Below are 24,776 nucleotides of genomic sequence, written 5' to 3'. Positions count from 1 at the left end.
TTCTTTTTGTTTTTATTTGTTTCAACACAAGATCGCCATATTTATTTGGACATTTTGCCAAACAACAACAGGAATTGTAATTTTTTTTTGGAACATAAAAACAATTAATAAGGTGCGTACTTGATTTTAAAAAAGTGCAGTGAAAAAATTTAAAGAATAAAAGTGTGCAATTTTTATTTTGTTTATATTTAAATAAAAGTGTGTAAATAAACACACATACATATACACATATACAAAAATATATTACTTGTGTTTTTTGTAGTTGGTCGCTTTGCCAACCCCAATTTAATTTGACACTTGTTTTAATCTCGTTTATTACTACGTAAATTATCAACTGCGCGTTTGTTTACGTGGACGGACAAAATTATAGAAAAGAAAATAAGTTATTTTAAAAAATTTGCTCATTTATAACTAAAATAAAATATTCTCGCGTCGTGATCTGAAAGAAAATAAATTAAATTAATAAAATTGATTGTGGCTTATTGAATAAAAAACAATTTGGTGTAATAGAAGTGTGTTTTTGTTGTGCTTTGAGTAAATACATAAGCTTAAGTATTTACTTCTTTCTTCTTCATTCTTAAGTGGTCACCCTACGGTCGGTCAGTTTGACTATCATATTGTTCAATTAAATTTGACAAAATTAATTTTCGTTTAATTTTGACCAAATTTAGTAGAAATAATTCAAATTTAATTTATTAAATATTTTTTTTGATATCATCAATAAAAATTTTGATTTTTATAAAAGTTTCATACTTTTAGTCAATAATAAATTAAATTTTGTGTTTTAAACTTTCGATTTGCATAGAAGAAAAGGCAAACCATGTCTATAACACCACTTGATCGCTTTATTAGAGCTTCGGATTCGGTTATTAGTTTTGAGGCACAGTATAGAGCTCGTGAAGACACCCTTGACGGACTCAAAATTGATTACTATAAAGAGAATTTGAACAAATTGAGGGAAGCGGCTCAGTCGTCTTATGACTTATGTTTAGATTTCTTGACAACTTCTGAGGACACTGAACATGGTGAGATTGATGTGTCTGCCGCGAAATTCCAAGCAACTTTTGATGCGTTTGTTGAATGTGCTTGTAGCCTAGATAGGAAAAAACTTCAATTCTCTCCCGTTAGTAAATCTACTGATACGCCAGTAAAGAATCCGAAACCTTGTGACGGTCAACATAATTTGACTTTACCACCCTGCGACGTAGAAATGTTTGAAGGCGATTACCTTTCATGGCCCGCCTTTCGGGATCTGTTTACAGCCTTATATATAAATAGCTCACGTCTTACTGACATTGAAAGTTATGTCACTTGCTACGTAAGACTAGTGGCGACGCAAAGAAAATTGTGTCACAATGTCCGCTTTCAGATAAAGGGTTTCAAATGGCTTGGCAAGAATTAAAGGCAGCATATGAGAATCCGCGTATGTTGGTTAATAACCAATTAAAAGCGCTTTTTAGTCTTCCAGTCTTGGAAAAAGAGTCTTTCACAGGCCTCAAAGATTTACAAGGAGGCATTAATAGTTGTTTGAAAGCGTTGTCGGAGTATGAAGTGCCGACAGAAAATTGGGATTCCATTCTTGTCTTTTTATGCGTGCAGCGTATTCCTGATTGCACTGTGACCTTATGGGAACAGAGCATTAAGAATAAATTTGCTTTATCACGCTGGAAAGATATGAATGCTTTTCTTACGGAAAGGATCCAAACTTTAGAATGTCTTCGTGATATTCGAGAAACGCCTCAGACAAAGAAGTCTACGACACAAAAGGTAAAGACTCATCATGCTAAACCGGCATCCAATTCTCATATTTGTGTTCTATGTAAGCATCAAAGCCATTTTCTGCGTGATTGCAAGCGTTTTAAAAATCTTTCAGTTTCGGAAAGATATTCTACGATTAGGAAACATAATTGTTGTCTTAATTGCTTATCACGAACACATGAGGTTAAGAACTGTACAAGTGCTCATAGCTGTTCAGTATGCAAGAAAAGACATAATACCTTGCTCCATAGAAATTCTTCATCATCGGATGAAGCGAATGCTAGTTCCAATACAGTCACGAGTTCTGTTGTGGCTACGCCACCCACTCACTCTAGGTCTGTGGAATCTTCAGCACCTACTTCCAACAACAATAATGCAGGTCCTTCTAATCGACAAGTGTTCCACGTGTCTGATAATCGGACTGTACTTTTAGGGACTGCTATGGTGAATATACGTCACCAAGGTATGACATACCCGGCTCGAGCCCTTATTGACCCTGGTTCTGAAACATCGTTTATTTCGGAACGTTTGCAGAATCAGTTAAAGATTACGGCGCATTTGACAAATGCCCAAGTTTCTGGTGTTAACCAGACTGTTACTGCTGCTTCTACCAAACTGTGCTCGATCGAAATAGCATCTCCCTTGGACACTTCGATTATTTTGCAGACTAATGCTCTTGTTATACCAAATATTTCAGGTATCTTACCATCTTTTGTCTTATCAGATAAACTTTGTAGGGATTTACCAAATCTTCCACTAGCTGATTCTCAGTTTTTCAAATCCAGACCGGTTGATCTGCTCTTAGGTGCCGATTTATATCCCCAAATTATGTTAGGAGAAATTTGTACGCATATTTTAGGATCGCTATTAGCTCAGAACACAATATTCGGATGGATTATCACGGGTCCAGTGCCATCCTCTTCTGTACAGGTATTTAACACTAGGGTTGACTTTTCGGAAGAGGACAATTTAAACAGTAGTTTACTTCGTTTTTGGGAACTGGAAGAAGCGCCGAAAAGAAAAATTATGTCCCCCCTTGATCGGATGTGTGAGGAAAACTACAAGGCCACAACTCGTAGAGGACCTGATGGACGATATATTGTCACACTTCCTTTTAAATCTGATTTTCCCGAAAAGCTGTCGTTAGGTTCTTCAAAACAGAATGTTAGGGCGCAATTTTTGAGGACAGAAGCTTCCTTGTTGAGAAAACCAGAAATAAAGAAAATGTATGACGATGTAGTAAGAGAATATTTAGTTTTGGATCACATGAGGCCAATAACGGAGACCTCGTCTTCTATTTCCTCTTGTTATTTGCCGCACCATCCTGTGATCAAATTGGATCGAAAAACTACTAAGTTGAGGGTAGTTTTTAATGCGTCAAATAAAACCTCAAATGGACTTAGTTTAAATGATTGTTTGTTGGTCGGTCCTACCCTTCAAGCTGATTTAGTCCTACTTATTTTGCGTTGGCGATTTTTTAGATTCGTGTTTAATTGCGATATTACTCAAATGTATCGACAGATAAGGCTTGACCAGTCTTATACTCCTTTTCAGCGTATTTTGTTTCGCGATTCTCCGACGCACAGTGGTATAGGAAAAAAAAGAGGGAAATAATTCGGTAATTTCTAAACGGTTAATCCGATTTTAATGAAATTTGGTATGCACAAAGAGGAGGTGTTGTCGAGTTTAGGTTTTGAATTTGGACCTTATAGGCCAACCAGGGGCCCGGCGGGGGGTCCTCAAATTAGGACACCTCGGCTATGTTAAATTTTTAAAACGATCCTATTTCTTCATTTGAGTTCCGATTTAAAAAAAAATTCGTATATAGAATCTCCTCATCGAGCACTATAAAAAATGTCGTCATAGCAGTAAATTATCTCTTATAGTTTAGGAGATATTCGCATTTGAAAATTAAAATTTTAAAATTTTTACCGTTCTTACTTTAGTTTTTTGATAATAGCGGGTCCAAATATTCCCGATTTTCGCCATTTCTTTTTTTATTCGCTTAACAACAAGTTTATATATCAAGCAGTGAAAGAATTATGTAAAAATCATGACTGAGTCCAAAGTTATAGGCATTTTAATTTAAAAAATTAAAAAAAGGCGATTTTTTGCCATTTTTTTGGGAAAAAAGTATCATTTTCTTTTTAAGTTATCTAAAAAGTTTCTAAGAAGATGTATATAGAATTTATACTTTTTGAAAAGCTGACTTTACATAAAATACGATAAATGAAACAAAACCTAAAAATTTTTGATACCGAGGGGACCAGGTCCATCCAAAAAACCCTATTTTTTTATAGAAAACTCAATTTTGAGCAAAAATTCTCAAATCGCATAGTCGATATCAAATTATAGTGACCTGTTTTATATGACCCAATATGTTCTTAATCATTTTGTAACGGGTTTCGATAACCCCGCCCCTGGTATGGATATAATAGGCAAAAAATAACCAAAAAATCCCATTTTTGGGATTTTTTAAAACTTTTTTGGGAATTCCGGGATTTCTAATAAGAAAATTCGAACTTTTTATTTAATTTTAGATTTTGAGTAAAAAAATCTACCTAACTGTAAAATTTCATCAAAAAATATTCATAAATAAAATTTTTATTGCAATTTGAAAAATTTGTATCTTCGCAAAAACTGAATAAAAAACATTTTTTAATTTTTTTAAAAAAAGTATTCCGCGAATTTTTTAATTTTTAAAAATTATATACAGTTTTGAAAAATAGACAAAATTACCTTTCCATTGATATATAACATGCCTACCAAATGTTTTTTAAGTGACAAATTAATTAGAGAAAACTCAACATCTTTTAGAGAATTTACCTAGTACTATTATTTTCATCCATACATTTGTTAGGCATGTTTTACTACCTAAATTTTTATGAATTTTTACAGCCACTTTTTACGATTAATCTTTTACCGCCTTATGCAAAAACGATTATTAAGTTAACAACGGTTAATAAAACCTGTTTTTATATGGAAAAAGTGTCTAGTAAGCCATAAGCATAAGCCCTTTATTCTTTATCCCTAAAAAAAATTAACAAGTATTTATTTTATATAAAAATAGTCTTTATTTATTTTTTTTTATAAATTAATATAATTTTGTAAAATAATCGGTATCACAGTAGTCCATATCTAAAAGATAAAGTAAATCTTTAAATTCATGAATATTTTCAAATGCTAACGTTTTGTAGCAAATCCAACGTTTCCTTATAGTAGATAAAACAGGATCAGAAGATAGAATCAGATTATTAAAAATATCTTCATTTTGAGACTGCCTAGAACACTTCCTTGAGCTAAACTGATGAATATGCTTAAAGTCTCTATTCCTCGATTCTTGGGGTTCTTCTGTAAGCTCTCCTAAAGGCAGAATATTATGTTCTATGATGACCTTTCCATGACATAATATCTTGTGAACTGTAGGTGTCATTTCTTTCCAGGGATATAATTCCAAAAGTAATTTAGAAACTTTTGTAGAATACTCTCCAAATTTTGTTGCGTTCACTTTATGCTTGCTATTTATCGCCATTAGAATAATATTGACCTTTTGCAGTAAATCCATACTAATTCCGGTTATTTCGGAAGTAGTTTCAAAATGTTTAAAAAAACGTCTAGCGGTATTACCATCGTTTGTGCTTCCATATCCTGTGAGTGGTTTATCAATATTTAATCCCATCCGCTTTTTAAATTCCTCTTGAATTCTTCGTTTCTCACTGGCTCTCATTTCCATTAACTCCTTATTGTTATTTGCACTTTTGTTTGCATTTTCCGGTATGCTTCTGTACTTTAAATCATATGCTAAATGTAGAAAATGTTCCAGAAATCGTATGCGAGCATGTAGGGGAGATATTCCAAATTGTAATGTTTCCTCATTTATTGATCTTTGATTGGAAATATTCGAAAATTCTGATTTTTTATCACCACATATGTAGCAGTACCAAGTAGATGATGTTCCTGTAATGGCATTTCCAACTTTCCCATCAATCATTGTAAGTTTTAAATCATAGGACATGTTAAACGAATAATTTTCTATTTCGATTGTTATAGGTTCCAAGTTTTTAATTTCTGCTTCAATACGATTTATCAAATCTTGCGTTGTTGTTTTGGATTCCTTTATATACTCAAAGCTTATTGGCCTACAAAAAGCTTTGGATCCTGGAGTCGAATTCTTCCAAATATCATCGAAACTGGTTGATGGAGAATCGCTGTCAGCATACTTTCGAATTCTTAATGGAACTAGCGATGCCATAAATACACTTTTATACTCGGAAGATGATTCACTTGTGTTGATTTGTTTATATTCCGAGAGTGCAGATAATCCATCACATCCCCACTTACAAATGAGTTGGAAGAATATTTGCAATTTTTATGGCATCCAAAGGCTGTTTTTCTTTTCTTAACATTGCTTTAAAAGTGTCCGAAACTTCTTCGTTAGATAAGGTTTCTAGTGAAGTTGATAACCTTTTCCTCTTAGATTTTGAGCTCAAATCCTCATACTGCTTACAGGGAGCACCAACAGTTGATACGCAAATAGCAACTTCTACACATTCATCCAGCCAATCAGAAAATTTCGATCGAAATTTAGCAATGGAATACCGAACACTCTTCAGTTTTATATCAACTGATTTTATAAAATTTTCAATTTTACATATATCAGTTTTATCCACTTTATTTTTATGTGCAGTTTCAATATATTTCAATAAGAAGTTCACTTTATCTTGAAAAGGAGCTGAAGAGTGTTCAAATAAAATGGAGCACAAATCATTTTTTTTAGTACGATCGCCATGGTTAGAAAATTACAAATAATTACAAACAGATATAAACCTGTCTTATATATTAATTACAGGTACTTAAATTAAATTATTTTTTAAAGGGTTATGATATTCTACATAATATGTCTAACGTATCCTTATGTAATGAATTTTTCCTCAATAGGTCACTTTAATAAGCTACCTAAGTGACCTATAGGGGTAAAAATCATTACAGTTTAAAAAATAATACCTGAAAATTTTTTAATATATGTAACAAATTTAAGAGTTAACGTTATGGATGAAAATAATAGTGCTAGTCTAAAAGATGTTGAGTTTTCCCTAATTAATTTGTCACTTAAAAAACATTAGGTAGGCATGTTATATATCAATGGAAAGGTAATTTTGTCTATTTTTCAAAACTGTATATAATTTTTGAAAATTAAAAAATTCGCGGAATACTTTTTTTAAAAAAATTAAAAAATGTTTTTTATTCAGTTTTTGCGAAGATACAAATTTTTCAAATTGCAATAAAAATTTTATTTATGAATATTTTTTGATGAAATTTTACAGTTAGGTAGATTTTTTTACTCAAAATCTAAAATTAAATAAAAAGTTCGATTTTTCTTATTAGAAATCCCGGAATTCCCAAAAAAGTTTTAAAAAATCCCAAAAATGGGATTTTTTGGTTATTTTTTGCCTATTATATCCATACCAGGGGCGGGGTTATCGAAACCCGTTACAAAATGATTAAGAACATATTGGGTCATATAAAACAGGTCACTATAATTTGATATCGACTATGCGATTTGAGAATTTTTGCTCAAAATTGAATTTTCTATAAAAAAATAGGGTTTTTTGGATGGACCTGGTCCCCTCGGTATCAAAAATTTTTAGGTTTTGTTTCATTTATCGTATTTTATGTAAAGTCAGCTTTTCAAAAAGTATAAATTCTATATACATCTTCTTAGAAACTTTTTAGATAACTTAAAAAGAAAAAGATACTTTTTTTCCCAAAAAAATGGCAAAAAATCGCCTTTTTTTAATTTTTTAAATTAAAATGCCTATAACTTTGGACTCAGTCATGATTTTTACATAATTCTTTCACTGCTTGATATATAAACTTGTTGTTAAGCGAATAAAAAAAGAAATGGCGAAAATCGGGAATATTTGGACCCGCTATTATCAAAAAACTAAAGTAAGAACGGTAAAAATTTTAATTTTCAAATGCGAATATCTCCTAAACTATAAGAGATAATTTACTGCTATGACGACATTTTTTATAGTGCTCGATGAGGAGATTCTATATACGAAATTTTTTTTAAATCGGAACTCAAATGAAGAAATAGGATCGTTTTAAAAATTTAACATAGCCGAGGTGTCCTAATTTGAGGACCCCCCGCCGGGCCCCTGGTTGGCCTATAAGGTCCAAATTCAAAACCTAAACTCGACAACACCTCCTCTTTGTGCATACCAAATTTCATTAAAATCGGATTAACCGTTTAGAAGTTACCGAATTATTTCCCTCTTTTTTTTTTCCTATACCACTGTGCGACGGAGGAAATAAAGCAGTATGAATTACAGACTGTGACCTTTGGCGTCAATTGTGCGCCTTATCTGGCCATCCGTAGTTTGTTACAGTTGGCAGATGATTGTGAGAGTCAATATCCACTTGCCTCGCAAATCATACGTAAAGGTATGTACGTTGACGACGTACTTACAGGGACACATGATGTGGAAACCGCTTTGGTTGCTCGTGATCAGCTTAAAGCGGCATTATCATCAGCAGGTTTTAATCTTCGAAAATGGACTTCGAATGATAAAACAATTTTAGTCGGGTTTCCCCCAGAACATTTGGTAGATGAAAAACTTTTAGTTTTTGTCGAAGCGAGTAGTTCGAAAACGCTGGGACTCCAATGGAATGCTCATTTGGACGCGTTCTATTTTAAAAGGATCCCATAGCATGGCGTTCAAAATATACAAAGAGGGAAGTTTTATCCACAATAGCTAAATTATTTGATCCAGTAGGATGGCTAGGTCCGGTTATAGTAGTGGCAAAAATGATAATGCAGAGAATTTGGCAGGATCAGATAAATTGGGATGAGAATCTTAAAGTTTCAACGCTGGCTGAATGGGAGAAATTTGTGACTTCATATCATGAAGTCAATAGTATCCAAATTCCTCGATGGGTTCATTATGAACCAGAATCCTCAGTGGAACTTCATGTTTTTTCTGATGCCTCGGAAAAAGCATATGCGGGGGTGATATATGTTCGAGTGGAAACACCTAGAGGAAAAATTTATTCACATTTACTCACATGCAAGACGAAAGTGGCCCCGATTAAATCGGTTACTTTACCTCGTCTTGAACTTTGTGGCGCTGTATTAGCGGCAGATCTTTTGAAAGCTGTGCTTTGTGAAATTGACATTCCATTAAACCAGGTTTATTGTTGGACTGATTCCACGATCGTCCTTTCCTGGTTGAAAAAAGACCCCTGTACTTGGGCAACATTTGTTGCAAATAGAGTTTGCAAAATACAAGAGATTGTTGGCAAACATAACTGGCATCACGTCAGATCTGAGGACAATCCAGCAGATTTAGGAAGTAGGGGAGTTACCCCTTCAATTTTAGCTCAGAGCTCTCTTTGGTGGAATGGTCCACATTGGCTTAGAGAGAAAAAGTCTACTTGAAATTTGAAAAGCCTAGGTATGCTTGATACCGATCTTGAAGCTCGAAATGTGAAATCTCACGCCTCTTTTTTTACAAACTATGAGGATGTGTTGGATAGATTTTCGTCACTTGATCGTGCTATCAGAGTTTTATCTTACGTTTTTAGATTTTTCCATAGAACCCATTCGTCTTATAGGAATCGCTATTCGTATGATACAATTACGCTATCTGATAATGAAATAAGACATGTGAAACTACGTTTGGCCATTGTGGCTCAAAAGGTCAAATTTGCGGAAGAGTACAAGAGTCTATTGGAAAAAAGACCAATTTCTTCTAAAAGTAGCCTGTTGCCCTTAAATCCTATTCTTGACAATGAAGGTGTCATGAGACTTAACGGTCGATTGGCTAGATCGCCTTCATTGGCCTACACAGAAAGGCATCCTATTTTATTGCCATATTCATGTCGTTTCACTCTTCTATGTATGTATGTATCTTTGTATGTTTTTCCACTAAAGCTATACATCTAGAAGTAACTTCGGATTTATCAACGGATAAATTCTTAGCGGCATTTAATCGCTTTATATCAAGACGCGGTTGTCCACTTACCATCTTTTCGGATAACGGGACGAATTTTGTAGGAGCTTCTCGAGAGTTAGAACGAGAGTTTAAAACATTTTTATCAGAATGTAGAGCTAGGATGTGTACGACGTACGGCATCAACGGCCTTTCTTGGCGTTTTATTCCAGCTGGAGCACCTCATATGGTTGGTTTATGGGAAGCGGGAGTCCGAAGTTTTAAACTTCACTTCCGTAAAGAAGCCCATTCCGGCAAATACACTTTTGAAGAACTTTCGACGGTCCTCGCTAGAATTGAGGCATGTCTAAAACTACATCCCATAGACTTTGTTCTATGGGAAGATCTTTACCAGCTGTTCTGGTTTTTGGTCCTATGACCAATTTGTTGTTTGAAAAAATGAATTAAATAAATAAATGAAAAAAAACCTATTACTTTAAGCTCTTTATTCTTTATTAGATTTTACCTCTTAAGTTTATATTTTGGTTGCAACGTCCTTTGTTGTTGCAAGGTGGCCGGCAATGTTTAAGTTCGTTTTTTTTGTACGTGTATTTACGTTTTTTTTTTTTGATTATTTGATACTTGTTAGGATTTAGTACATTCCCTTTTTTACACCCTTGGGTGGGGATATTTTTCTAAATTCTAACGAGTAAAACCCCTAACGGTATCGGCTTAAATATTGTTCGCCACTTTCTGCCATTAAAATATAGCATTATCTTCCTAATCGCTGTCGTATACGTTTCGTATAACCCAAACACAAGGTAATATTTAATAAAGATTTTTTATTTAAACAAAATTTTAAAAACACTTTTCGTTTTATTTTCACGCACGAACAATGGTGTTGTAGGATATAAAAAAAACACAATGTACAATAAAAACACTTCTTATTGATATTTTTAAAGCAAAAAAAGTAGTAAAGTCAATGCAGAAAACTCCAATTCATAATGATAGCCATCTTTTTCACTCATTTACAAAATAACATAGACCACTTTTAGTTGACACGAGTTTGTAGGCAAATCGGCTAAAGAAGAAAGGCAAGTAGCAAAATACGCACTATTGTAATTTGAGGGTTCTTTTGCTATCTATTTTGTTAAACGTTCGTATTTTTGGCAGTTACTTTATTTTTATTCTGAAAATCGTGTGCGATCACTTGAATGCATGAATCAGTGTTGCCACTTTCAATATTTTGAATTTTTAGTTATTTTTATAAAGAATATAAATAATTAAATAAATTAAAAAATAACAATATTTCTCAATTAAACACATATAATAATCAATTGGTCGTTATTTCACCAAATTTGTATAAATTATTAAAGTATATTTGTTAAACATATTTAACAAAACATTTAATTAACAAATATTTAAAAAATGAACATACAGTAAATCAATTAAGTAATTTGCCTATGTAAAATTTTATAAATTTTAAGAAAAAACTTTATCTGAACAGTTATTTATAGCAAAATAAAGCAATTTGTTTGTTGTGGTTTTTAAATATATTTTATATATTAATTTGAGTTTGTCATTCCGTTTGTAACACTAAGAAATATTCATCTAAGACCCAACAAAGTATGTATATTCTTGATCCTTATGAAAATCTGAGTCGATCTAGATATGTCCGTCCGTCTGTCTGTATAAAACACGCTCACGTTAAAACGAAGCTATGGAACTCCACAAAATTCACTCAAAATATTCATTGTTATCCTAAGCAGTTTGGTATTGAAAATCAGCAAGATCGGTGAAATAGTTTCAGAGTTATGAGGAAAAATCTAAGACAACCTCGAAAAAAATGGCGATTTTTCACATATTTATTTGTACTTTTTACAAAAACTACTGCAGATTAATTGATGAATTTTATCAGAGATACATCTATTGTTGCCAGAATCAACATTGTTAAAAATCGGAAAAATCGGTTCATAATTTCATATACCTCCCATACAAATGTACATATTCCCGGAAAATGTGTTTATTGTTAACAACTTCCGTTACAATGTCGATATCTTCACAAAATTTTTCAATTTAAAGTTCTACGTCAATACAATTCAAATCAAGGAAAAAATTTTTCCATCGGTCCACAATTGGTCATAGCTCCCATACAAGGTTACCTCCCGAAAATCAGTTAAACGCGCATAACTCATTACTAAATTAAGATATCGATATTAAATTTGGTACAAGTATTGCTCTTATATACAGTAATATAACAATGAAAGATTTTTTTTGATCGGTCCATATTTGGTCATAGCTCCCAAACAAGGTCCCCTCCCGAAAATCACTTAAACGCGCATAACTCATTGCTAAATTAAGATATCGATATTAAATTTGGTACAAGTATTGCTCATATACACAAAAATATTACTAATAAATTTTTTCCATCGGTCCATAACTGGTCATAGCTCCCATACAAGGTCCCCTCCCGAAAATAACTTAAACGCACATAACTCATTACTAAATTAAGATATCCATATAAAGTTTGGCACAAGTGTTGCTCATATACAGAAATAATATTGTGAAATGTTTTTCCGATCCGTCAATAATTGATCATAGCTCCCATATAAGGTCCCTTTTAGAAAAACACACATACAAGGTTTCCTTCCGAAAATAAGAAAAAAGGCACATAACTCATAACCAAATATTAAATATTTATATTTAGCAAAAATATTGCTCTTATATACATAAATTCCCTATAAAATTGTTTTACAAACGATCCATATTTGGTCATAGCTCTCATACTAGATCCAGAAAAACACTTAGATTTACAATATTTTTTACCAAGTAATGATATAGATACAGAATTCTGAAATTTTGTCTTTATATACATAATTGGACATAGCTCCCATACAAAGTCGTTTTACGAAAATCTCTTAAACGCACATTACATATTACCAAATAAAGCTATTGATACATAATGATACATATACAAAAATTCTATTTTTCCTATACTAGGTCCAGCCACAAAGAGCGCATTAAAGAGCGTTGTCAATTTGTGTTGAACAAAATTTTGTGTAAAACAAAATTATATATGTATTTATACTTTGAAAATCTCTAAATCTTTCAAACACATGCATACATGCAAATTACTAAATTTATAATGTTCAATAAATCTTGGAATTGTAATAGATTTAACTTTTGGGATTTTTTCTATTAAAGACATCAGAAAACTGATTTCTACAAATATTTGATCAATTAGAAAAGTAATAACATAGAAGTAGCTGGTGGAGGGTATTTAAGATTCGGCACAGCCGAATATAGCACTCTAACTTGCTTTAATATTACTGCATTATTTTATTAAATTTAATATTTTTATTACACCTATATATTAGAATAACATTTTTAGACATTTTAGTAGTGGAACGACACTTCTTGGACATTTCTTAACCGATTTATTATCCTATATACCTATAAGAATATCCTATATACCTATAAGATATCTAAATGAATATATACAAGAAAACTTTGACCGAGATTTTTTTAACCCTTGCATTATGAAAATGGACTTATGTTCCAATATATTGAATTAGCAACAGAATAATGATATCATATCAATAATATATCTTGGATCGTTTAAATACAGATTCTTGTAACAAAAAATACTATTTTTATATCATATCATCAAATATGAAATACAGGAAAATTCGTATACTTTTGTGAGACAATTTTATGGACTTTTTTTTAAAAAAAGCTAATTTAATTTAAGTAAATCTAAATTTTTCAAGTTTTAAAAAGCATGATATCAAACCTAAGGACTGTCTAAACCATATAACAAATTAATTTATTTTTTGCACACAAAATATATTATTAAATTTGGTTTCTTTTCATAGTTTACGTAAATTCGAATACTTATTTTAAACACAAAAAATATAAATCATGCGATTTTTATTCTATTTATTTTAGAATCAAATGAAATATTTTGTCATTAAATGAAATGAAGGGCTTATTGTAGTAAATCGATAAGTCAAATTTGATTTTATGTATTTTTTGAGTTGATAGAAAGCATATCTATTGTCCCTAAAGGGATTTTTAGCCTTTTATGGTAATTTGGCGATATAAGGGTCATGCTTCTTTTTCTATTTAAACTATTTTTAAGAAATTTTAATTCATTATATTTTTTACACATTTTAAAAAAGTCCTCTATAATGATGACGATTAAAGTGGATCATTTGTCATGCTTCTTTTTCTATTTAAACTATTTGTAAGAAATTTTATTTCATTAACTCGATATGCCACATATATTTTTACACATTTTAAGAAAGTCCTCTATAATGATGTCGATTAAAGCGGAATTGATAATTTTTTTATGTTGTTGTTATAAAACAATATAAGACAAATATTATTACACTATGAAAAAATTATATTAGTCAAAATCTCGGGAGATATAATTTTTTGAAATTAAAGTGGCTAACCATGTTACTGCACAAAAATAATTTCATTTATAATTATGTTGTTTTGTTTATAAATTAAATTTCATGTTGCGAAAAAATCTTATATAAAGTTCAAACTATATGCATAATATAAAGTCATACTAAATTACTGAAGACATTTATCGAAACCTTTTTCAAGCAATGGTAATTTCTAAAGTCCATCAAGAAATCTGACACAACATTGATTGAAATTAGTTCGGACGTTTGAAACGACAATTAAGAAGCAAAATATTAACTGTGCTGAAAAAACGCAAGTTTATCACATATTTTAATCTAAATATTCAGTGCAAAACCCAAACCAATGCAATGTTTTTGTCATGTAGAATAATTATGCTATATTTAGCCAAATTTAATTTCATATATAAAGCAACTAAAAATATACCGACATATAAATTTCATTTCGAAAATAAATAATATATATTTTTTTGTTGCAAGATCATAAGCCACTTTGAAAATATACTAGAATTTGTTTTTCGATAATAAAAAAAATATTCAACTATTGTTAAGCAATAACTTGATAAGCCACAAGTTTTTGATAAAACACTGACTTCCACTTTATTTATGATATTCATCTTTTGACATCCGATAGCCAGCGACCTTATATGATTACTAAAGGTGTTTAAAGTATAAATTTAGAAAATCGTGTTTTTTGAGAATTTTTTTAAACTTAAATGTCGATTTACTTAAAATTTTATTTTTGTGGCATATCGAGTTACTCATCAAATTAAGAAAATTTCAGGGACTGTAAATAACTGTTATTCTGAAATTTTTAACCCAAAAAATCTCTATGTTGGAGTCAACGAAGACCTATACTTTTAAATACCAATATACTCGTAATGATGCGTTTTTTCAGAATATACGATGATTTTAAAAAACGATCTTAGCCCCACAAATAACAGTTATTTTTTAACGGAAAAATAAAAGTCTGATTGAAACAGTTAAAAAATGGGTTTTATTTTTCCGACATAAAATAAGAATTATTTGAGTAGTTTTACTTTTTTCCATAAAAAAAATAAAAATCATTTGGGAAGTTTTGCTTTCCCCGACAAAACTTAAATAATGTTTTTATATATTTTTTCAGTCTCTTATTTTATTGAGTTTATCTGACCAAGTCTATTCAATAACTGATTTAACAGGCGTTGAAAACATCGGAATCAAAAATGGCAAATGATAATTTTCTGTTATGACTGAACACAAGCTTTTTAATTTCTTTGGTAGTGTTTAAGCGAGTTTTGTTGCGAGCTGCATTTTGGTAATTGCTCCTTTTAATGAATAATACTATTTTTAACAACGTTAGAATCTAATGCCAATTTTATACATCTTTGCTGGAAGATTCTAACGAGTAAACCGTTAACGGTACTTATATATTGTTTGCCACCAAATTAAGCTTGTTTTTTACACGGTCTTAAGATATTGATGTTGTCTACGACAAGCACTACGTGCAAATTATCTTTTACATAAAAAACCTGCAAATTTATATCCATCCCTTCTTATGTATTTCTAGAACAACGTTTAAATTCCATAAGGGAAATATAGCAAATCGTTTGTTAGTATTCAACAGTTTTTTATTTTTATGAAGATCAAATGTTTTTATGATCAAACTTGGGAATACTTTTTAATACAAACAGACATCAAAGTAAATAAACAAAGTATCTTTGTTTCACTTAAAATATTATTAGCAAAGTAAACTAATTTACTTTGATTATTAGCACATTGAAAAAAGTTACCCCAAGGAACTGTAAGTACACAGATGAAACAAATCACAAATTGCAATACTTACTTCTGTACAGTTTCCAAATCTAATATTGTTTCACGTTTCGGATCTTTGGGTTTGAAAAATGATCTAAAATCAAAAAGCATAATATTTATTTTTATATTATAATTTATTTATTTATTCGCTCACGTTATATTTCTTTGCGACATTATATTTACATATGAAAAACTTCTACATTTGTTTTTATGCAAAATAAGCCGCCAACATTGACAAAACATACATACAGTGTTGTCTACTTCTCTAAAATTATAACCATGGCATAATAAGAGAGGTGACTGCAAGGTGAATTCATACAAGGTGGTGGCAGTTCTGCAACAACATTTTACATGTATTTTGTTTTTACATTTAGTTTCAATTATAATATAAAAATAAATATTATGTAAATGTCAAAAACCATAAAAATTCATTTTTTTGTAAAATTTTTGTATATTATTAAAAAATAATTATAACAATTTGTGATAAAAATATATTCTGAATTGAATAATATTTGGTTTAAACGAAAAATTCTATTCGGGCAGATTAATTTGCAAAATTTGATTGAGTGCCTGAAGTCAAGTAAAAGTTAATTTTTTTGTGATAAGTAAACATAAAAAGGTATATATTCCTGAACAAATTATATTACGAGTCAATGAATCTTTGTTGCGAACGGATAATTCTACTCTACTCAAAAATACCTCATACTGCCGGTCCACACTAGGAAACTTTTGATTTTTCGTGAGAGAGAGAATATCATCCATCTCTTTCGCGGTGCGGAGTTTCTCGCACTCGGAAACTTGTTTTGATTTGTTATTTTAAAAGTTTCTCAACAAAAGATTCCTAGTGTGGACCAGGTCATATGGGTTGCAGAAACCGAAGGTGAATTATTTTGCCTGGTTTTCGTAGCTGTCAAAGTTTGTTATTATTCACATTTTTACATTTGATAATTTCCGCTAAACGGAGGAAAACTTGGTTTATATTTTATATTATTCATGTAATAAATGTTAACATATTGTTACGTTTTAGCTTTTAAATCGTTTGTTTATTTCCCTTTGAAATAAACCGGATTCTTTTTATTGTTTTAGTTTTTAAATTACAACAATTCTTTATTTACATAGTTTCGTACACAAACACTTTTATATAACAATACAACTTATATAGTACACGTTAGCACACTTGACTTTATTAACATTACTTAACGACGTTTTATATAAGACTGACGTTATTTATACCTTGTCAACATCTTCCAGACATTTCCATGATATTCCAGCGACATTTCCGGACACTTCCAGCATTGTTCTAACGGTCACATTCACTTAGTGTTGTCACACCAAATGTTACTTTAACAGATAGAAGTTTCCGGAAATACATATACAATTTCGGTACACTGTCCCCCGCTTAATACAGTTCGTTCCGAATAAGCACCATAGGCAGCCAGTCGTTCTAGGTGTACAACCTTCATTTTGCTTCTCGGGCTCTTATATTTCTGTATTCGGTAGTTCACGTCGTTTAATTTCTTAATAACCACATACGGTCTTTCCCAGTGGGTTTGCAATTTGGGGGATAAACCTTTTTTACGTTGTGGGCTATATAGTAGAACTAGCTGGTCTTCGCTAAATCCTTCAGAATTTACTGCTCGATCGTATCTGGCCTTCATTTTATCACTAGTCATTTTTATTCGTGTCCGCACGATTTCATGAAGTTCATTAAGGTCATCTTGCTCTTGGGAAAAGTTTTCATCATCCTTATTTTTTGATGACGTCTTTATACCACATTCTAAATCACCAAGCAGCTTGAGTTCTGTTCCAAAAATAATTTTTGCAGGTGTTCCAGAGGTGGAGTCGTGAACGGCTGTTCGGTAGGCCAGCAGAAATTTTGGTATGTGTTCATCCCAGTCCTTCTGGTGTGCACTAACCACTTTTCTCAAATATTCCTCCAGTGTGCAATTGAATCTTTCGACCATGCCATCTGATTGAGGATACAATGGAGTTGTCCTTGTTTCCTTGTTGTCCTTGTTTTTCTTATTCCGTATAAATCGCACATTTCTTTGAACACAGCGGATTCAAAATTTCTGCCCTGGTTCGAGTGTAATTCCAATGGTACACCATAACGACAAATCCAGTTGTTCACAAACACGCCTACGACTGTTCTAGCTTCCTGGTTGGGAATGGCATACACCTCTGGCCATTTGTAAAAAAATCCATAACCACTAGAACGTAAAGGTTTCCGGCATCACTAACAGGGAAAGGGCCTGCTACATACATTGCAATCCTCTCAAATAGTGCACCTGAGTTGTACTGCTGAAGTTGTCCACGACTTCTTCTTACTGACCTTTGGCTGCTATGCATTGAGGACAATTTGAAATCCAATCGGCTACCGATTGTTGACAACCGACCCAATAAAACCGTTGTTTTACCTTTTCTAGAATTTCCTCATCATAGCAAGATGACCACCACATGCACCGTCATGAAACTCTTTCAATACTTCATTTATTTTAGAGGTAGGCACTACAATTAGATTTGTCCTCGTTTTTCCGTCTGCACTCTCCCATGTACGGTATAGACAGCCATTTAATACTTGTAGACTATTCCATAGAGCCCAATAAGATTTCATTAATGGACTTTCTGCAAATATTTCATTGCGGGCTGGTCTTCTACCGTCTTCTTTAGCCAATATTATCTTTGCCAGTACGGGTCATTTCTTTGCGCTTCAGACCAATCCTCATTGGAATCTATATGTGTAAGACGAACATCGATGACGCTTTCTTGTACCTCAGCCTTTGCGCAATGTTTGCATTGCATGTTGCATGGTCTTTTCGATAGAGCATCCGCATTACCATATTTTCCACCTTTTCTGTGCTCAATGCTAAAATCATAAGACTGAAGGCGTTCAATCCAACGAGCGAGTTGCCTTTCAGGTTCTTTAAATTGCAGCAACCACCTGAGGGAAGAGGATCGGTTCTCAATTGGAAGTATTGCCCATCCAGATACTTATGGTAGTACTTGACACACTCAACTACTGCTAAGAGTTCACGTCGCGTAACGCAATAGTTTCTCTCTGGCTTTGAAAGCGTTCGACTAAAGTATCCGATGACTCTTTCAGTACCATCGACCACTTGGGAGAGTACACCGCCTATTCCATATCCGCTCGCATCGCTATCTACTATAAACTTTTTTCCTGGTGTGGGATATGACCGAATTTGTGCCATACATAATAGATCCTTGAGCTTCTGGAATGCTTGTTCTTGTGCTTCACTCCATTAGAATGGTTGCGACTTCTTAGTCAACTCATGTAGGCTTGCAGCTACACTGGCAAAGTTTGGAACAAATCGTCTGTAGTATGTACAGAGGCCGAGAAAACTGCGTAATTCGTGGAGATTTTTCGGACGAGACCAGTCCTTTACAGCAAATATTTTAACCTTATCTGTTCTATCAACTGTTACACCATGCCCCAAATATTTAACATCCTTCTGAAACAATGCACACTTCCTTACACTAAGATTAAGTCCAGCCGCTGATACTCTTTTAAGGACTTCTTCAAGGTTCTTCAGGTGTTCTCCATTACAATTATGTCGTCGAGGTACACCAAGCATGTCTTCCCATGAAGTCCTTTTAATACCTTTCCGCTCGAATGTTGCGGAAGCATTGCAGAGTCCAAAGGGCATTACATTAAACTGCCATAGTCCACCACTAGCACTAAATGCTGTCTTTTCTTTGTCTTTGTCTGCAATCTCTACTTGCCAATATCCACTTTGCAAGTCTAATGTGGAGAACCATTTTGTTCCAGCTAGCGTGTCCAGAGTATCATCAATTCTGGGTAGCGGATATCTGTCTTTCTTGGTGACATCATTCAGCTTTCTGTAATCGACACAGAATCTTGTGCTGCCATCTTTCTTTTTAACTAAACCACAACAAGCTCCAAGGACTTGAAGATGGTTCAATTACGCCGTACCGCTCCATTTCGTTCACCAACTCCTTCACTTCGTTTAGTTTTGCTAAAGGAATACTTCTGGGAGCCTGCTTGATGGGTCTCGCATCACCAGTATATTTTACTTTTTAAAGAAAAGACAGATGCCTGTCTTTCAGAAGTTGTTTGGCTTTATTTTTATCTGACGTCGCTAGTTTTTCTACCCATTTCCCCACATAATCCGCTAGTTACTCGTGTTGTTTGATGGATTTATTGGCAGGCTTTTCTACACAGTTCGGAATTTGACTAGATGACTTTTTCAAAGCTGGGCAATTTAAGCACTCTTACAGAAACTATTTTGCTTTTACTGGGCTTGACAAGGGCTCTAGCTGTTATAATATCACGTTTTATTTCTGCTGGTTCTAGTATCCCAAGTTGTTGTTCTAACAATTTCCCTCCAGACGAGACCACACCAAATCTTCTGACTGTGGAGGCAATTTTTGATGTTCAACGGCAACTAACTTTTTTACTTGGGCCTTGCTCTCATATCCAACAACAAGAGGTATTTCAACATTTCAGCAAATCATAACATTTGGTCCCATAAGTAATTTAATGCCATGAAGTCTGCACCAATGATAATCAAAAGAGCAAAAGAGACGGTTTCAGCGAATGATGACTTTGGTGTGGCATAAACCACATGTTTTATCTCAGGATCGCGAATGCCATTTACAAATGCCTCTATCTTGAAAACGTCTATTATCCATTATATCATCTCACTGGTACGCTTTCAAGAACTACTGAAGCATTTCCTTTTAAGGCCAAGATCAGCTCTATAGTTTTTTCTTCATTGTTCCACATATTTCTGGTGGCAACTGTATCAAACTGGAACTTTAATACATTGAAAGGTGTTGTGTGGAATAATTCGTACCGCTCCTTCTTAACATTGCAGATTATTCAGCTTTGATTCTAAGTCGGAAACCTTTTTATCAATATTTGTTTCCAAATCGGCCACTTTTTTGTTAATGCCATCCATTCTGTTGTTAATAACCTCAGATATTTCTTGAATTTTTTCATCTGTGGCTCTAGAAGATTGCTGACGTTATGCTTCCATTTCAGCTAAAAGTTTAGGAGTTTCTTCAATTTTAGCAAGAAGTAAAACGTAATTTTAAACTTGATCGTAATAAAATGAAATGTTCGTGTGAGAACTAAATTGTTTTAGAAAAATAGGCTGTAAATGTATAGTTTCAGACGAATATCATCCAGTTCTTGTCTAACGATTTTTTTCTTTTTTGTATGACGGTGAAATACATGAATGAAAATTGTTCAATACAGTTTAACTACAAATTTGATTTTGTATTAAAGACAATGAAACTCTGATATTATTACATGGTATTTTAATATAAAACCCCCTTTAGAGTTTATAAAAATACGACTTTTGGAGGAACCGGTTTGTCGGTTAACCAAAAATTGGATATTTGTGCAAAATTGCATCAAATCATTCAGAAAATTGCTGGAGAAATTTAAACCTATTTAAATAGAAACTGACAAGAAATATTTCTGCCGAAAATTTGATCCACATACAGCAGTCTGGCTGAAGAACGATTTTCACTGGTCTACTAACAAAAAACGGGTTCGCTGTTAATATATATCGTTTTGTAAAAATATTTGAACAACTAACCTAATTTCAGATATATAAATTCCATTGTATTATCGAAAATACTTTAACAATAAATAATATATTTTTTACTTTTCCGATTTCTTGACGATTTAAAAATTTTTTAAAGGATTTTTCCGATTTTTAAGACCAGTTTTGACCGAGTTTTATCTAGCAGCAGTGATATTATGGATTCCATAATAATGTAATTTATGAAACAAACCGACATCAACCTATATTGTTGAATGCTTTCAAGCAATTAAAAAACATTTTTGTATTTTGCACGCTCTTGTTAAGAGCTAAAATCTTCATATACAGAATACTATGATCAGCGATGAAATTCAACACAATTAACGTTTATATACCAATACATCCTCCAAATTTTATGAGGATTGGCCCATATTTGACCACTTTGACTAAATCCTATTTAAAGACTCTTTTAGACAATTGTTGTTCATCAATTTGCTTATACCCCATTTACACATCAACGAAATCTACTTCATATAAAATCTCTTTATAAATCTATACCCAGGATCGGCAGACATATACTACTACATTTTGCACTTGTATAAGTGAAAGAGCGAAAAAACAAGAAATGAAATCTCCACAAAAAAGGATGTATGGAAAACTGATATTTAGAAATAATATTAATGTAACACAACACTAATATTTTTTAGTTTAAAAGTAGAGAATATTTTTTGCCCTGTTTTGCACATATTTATTTTGAATATTAAAATATATGTATATAAAAACACAAATTTGAGCTTTTTAAATATATTTGTAATTAAATATATACATATTAAAGGGATAAAATTAAACAAAAGTACATTAAATTTTGGTTAATTATTATAATTTACAAATTATGTTGAAAGAAAAAACATTTTAAAAAGTTAATAATTCTAAAAACTACTAAATATGTAGTGTAGATGCTAAAAAAGTACAACAATAATTAGTATTATCTATCCCTTCATTAATATACTTTCGTTCATTTTCATTGCAAAAGCAAGAAACGAGCGACAATACTACCTTCTTCTATGACAGCTCAAATGAGACTGAATTGTGTTTTCTATGCGTGTGAATAATCTGTGTAAATTTAGTAACGGCCAAAAAACACTGTGTATAGGAGTTGCCGATCGTGGATCTATACCGTTTACACTTAATATTTTTGACGTTTAGGAAGATTTCATTTTTGCTAATATTTCTTGAAATTGTATTTAATTGAAAAATTAGGAGAAGAAATGGGATATTTATTAAAATTTAGTTTTTAATAAAAAATTTGATATTTAAATATAACATTACCTTTTATTTTAAATAAACTTTTCATTCATGTTTTTCAATTTTTAAAAATTTTGTTGACATTTAAATTTTTTGTTTCTTTAATTTTTCTCTTTTTTCAGCAGCGTCGTATTTTTTAGTATTATTAAGGAAAAAAACAGAGTTGAATTACTAAAAACAACTAGATTTTGAGTAGATTTTAATGAAATCTAGTGAAGAAGTAGATTTTGTTTTGTATGGGAAATCTAGTTAAAATCAACTAGATTTGGTTCGAAATCTCATAAGTACTAGATTTCGTGTATGTGTAAATGGGTTATTAAATGCATTGGAATTAAAGAAATATTTAACATAACACTTTCTCTATGATAAATATATAATTTTTAAAATATATACTCATGTTTTTTATTTTTATTCCCACCATCAAAAAAGATGTAACACATTGAAATATTCGTCTAAGACCCATAAAAGTATATAATTTCTGGGTCCGTATTAGATTCTATGGCGATCTAGCCCATCCGTCTGTCTGTTGAAAACATGATAGAGTCCAAATGGAAGTAGATAGCGATCTGAAATTTTGCATGATTACTGTTGCCTTTAGACCAAACGTAATATTGTGGTCTTTCCGTCCAATTTTATAACTGGATGATGAGGCAGGTAGCAAGAAGAAGGAGAGTCTTAACCAAAACCAAATTAAGGTACATACTATTTATATTATATTCTTCAAAAAATTCAACTCTAGTGCTGTATACCTGAATTGAAGATATGAAGATGGATATAAATCCAGGAAGATTAAAGTTGGTTGTTAACCAACAGCCCTAAGGCTATTACACGCCTATCAAATCCTAAATGTGAATAGTTAGAATAGTTAGCTACTACTTCATTTGCATCACCACTAGTCTTACGTATAAGATGACACATCTTTTATAAGTTGGTGAGACGAGTATTATTTACGTATAAAACAGTAAATAGATCCCTAAAAGCGGGCCAAGAGAGATAATCTCCGTCAAAGGTCTCAACATCACAGGGCGATACTACTTCTTCAAACATATTTGAACTTAATTTTAAATCTTATTTTGATGCATGGGTTTAATCATAAAAACTATTCGATTAGTTCACTTGAGTTACAAATAAATATTTATCGCTTAGTTTTTTATGACAACCATTAGTAATGATAAGAATGCTAGCACTAAGATGCACATTAATTTCTTGTTTATGTAACGCAAGATAGTGCTGTATACCTGAATTGAAGATATGAAGATGGATATAAATCTAGGAAGATTAAAGTTGGTTGTTAACCAACAGCCCTAAGGCTATTACACGCCTATCAAATCCTAACTGTGAATAGTTAGAATAGTTAGCTACTACTTCATTTGCATCACCACTAGTCTTACGTATAAGATGACACATCTTTTATAAGTTGGTGAGACGAGTATTATTTACGTATAAAACAGTAAATAGATCCCTAAAAGCGGGCCAAGAGAGATAATCTCCGTCAAAGGTCTCAACATCACAGGGCGATACTACTTCTTTAAACATATTTGAACTTAGTTTTAAATCTTATTTTGATGCATGGGTTTAATCATAAAAACTATTCGATTAGTTCACTTGAGTTACAAATAAATATTTATCGCTTAGTTTTTTATGACAACCATTAGTAATGATAAGAATGCTAGCACTAAGATGCACATTAATTTCTTGTTTATGTAACGCATAGACATTATGAGATATAATTAGAAATAGAGCATATTCTTATCAACAGTGCACTTGAAAATCCACCCTTAAATGGGAATATGAAATTGATAACATTGAATCCATAAAAAGAGTGCATGAGGTCTTATCTTAGTTCTAAGTTATTTTTTTGTTTAATAGTTCTTAAGTTTTTAGTTTTAAAAATAAATTTAGTGTTATTCAAGATTCGTAAGAGTGCTTTACAACCACTCGCGGTCTTGTAACATTCAGCGGTAAAATTTGTATTTTTACTTAATACATTTTTTACAATTTGGTCCTTCGAACCGGATCTGTGC

General features: G+C 32.1%; 1 protein-coding gene across 1 annotated transcript in view; it reads right to left on the bottom strand.

Moving 5' to 3' along the window:
• The window catches only part of LOC111684789 (DNA ligase 1), a 126,713-nt gene extending 110,541 nt beyond the window's left edge, over positions 1-16,172 (bottom strand). Inside the window, exons 1-2 of the mRNA XM_046949630.1 lie at positions 16,071-16,172; positions 15,948-16,010 (exon numbers count right to left, since the gene is read on the bottom strand). Coding sequence (XP_046805586.1) covers positions 15,948-16,010; positions 16,071-16,159 — 152 coding nt within the window. The 5' untranslated portion in view covers positions 16,160-16,172. The remainder of the gene's footprint in view (positions 1-15,947; positions 16,011-16,070) is intronic.
• Positions 16,173-24,776: the final 8,604 nt, after the last annotated feature.

This window comes from Lucilia cuprina, chromosome 2, assembly GCF_022045245.1.
Source record: "Lucilia cuprina isolate Lc7/37 chromosome 2, ASM2204524v1, whole genome shotgun sequence".
Lineage (NCBI taxonomy): Eukaryota > Metazoa > Arthropoda > Insecta > Diptera > Calliphoridae > Lucilia > Lucilia cuprina.
Note: the sequence above shows the minus strand (reverse complement) of the source record. Positions and strands in the feature narration are given on the sequence as shown.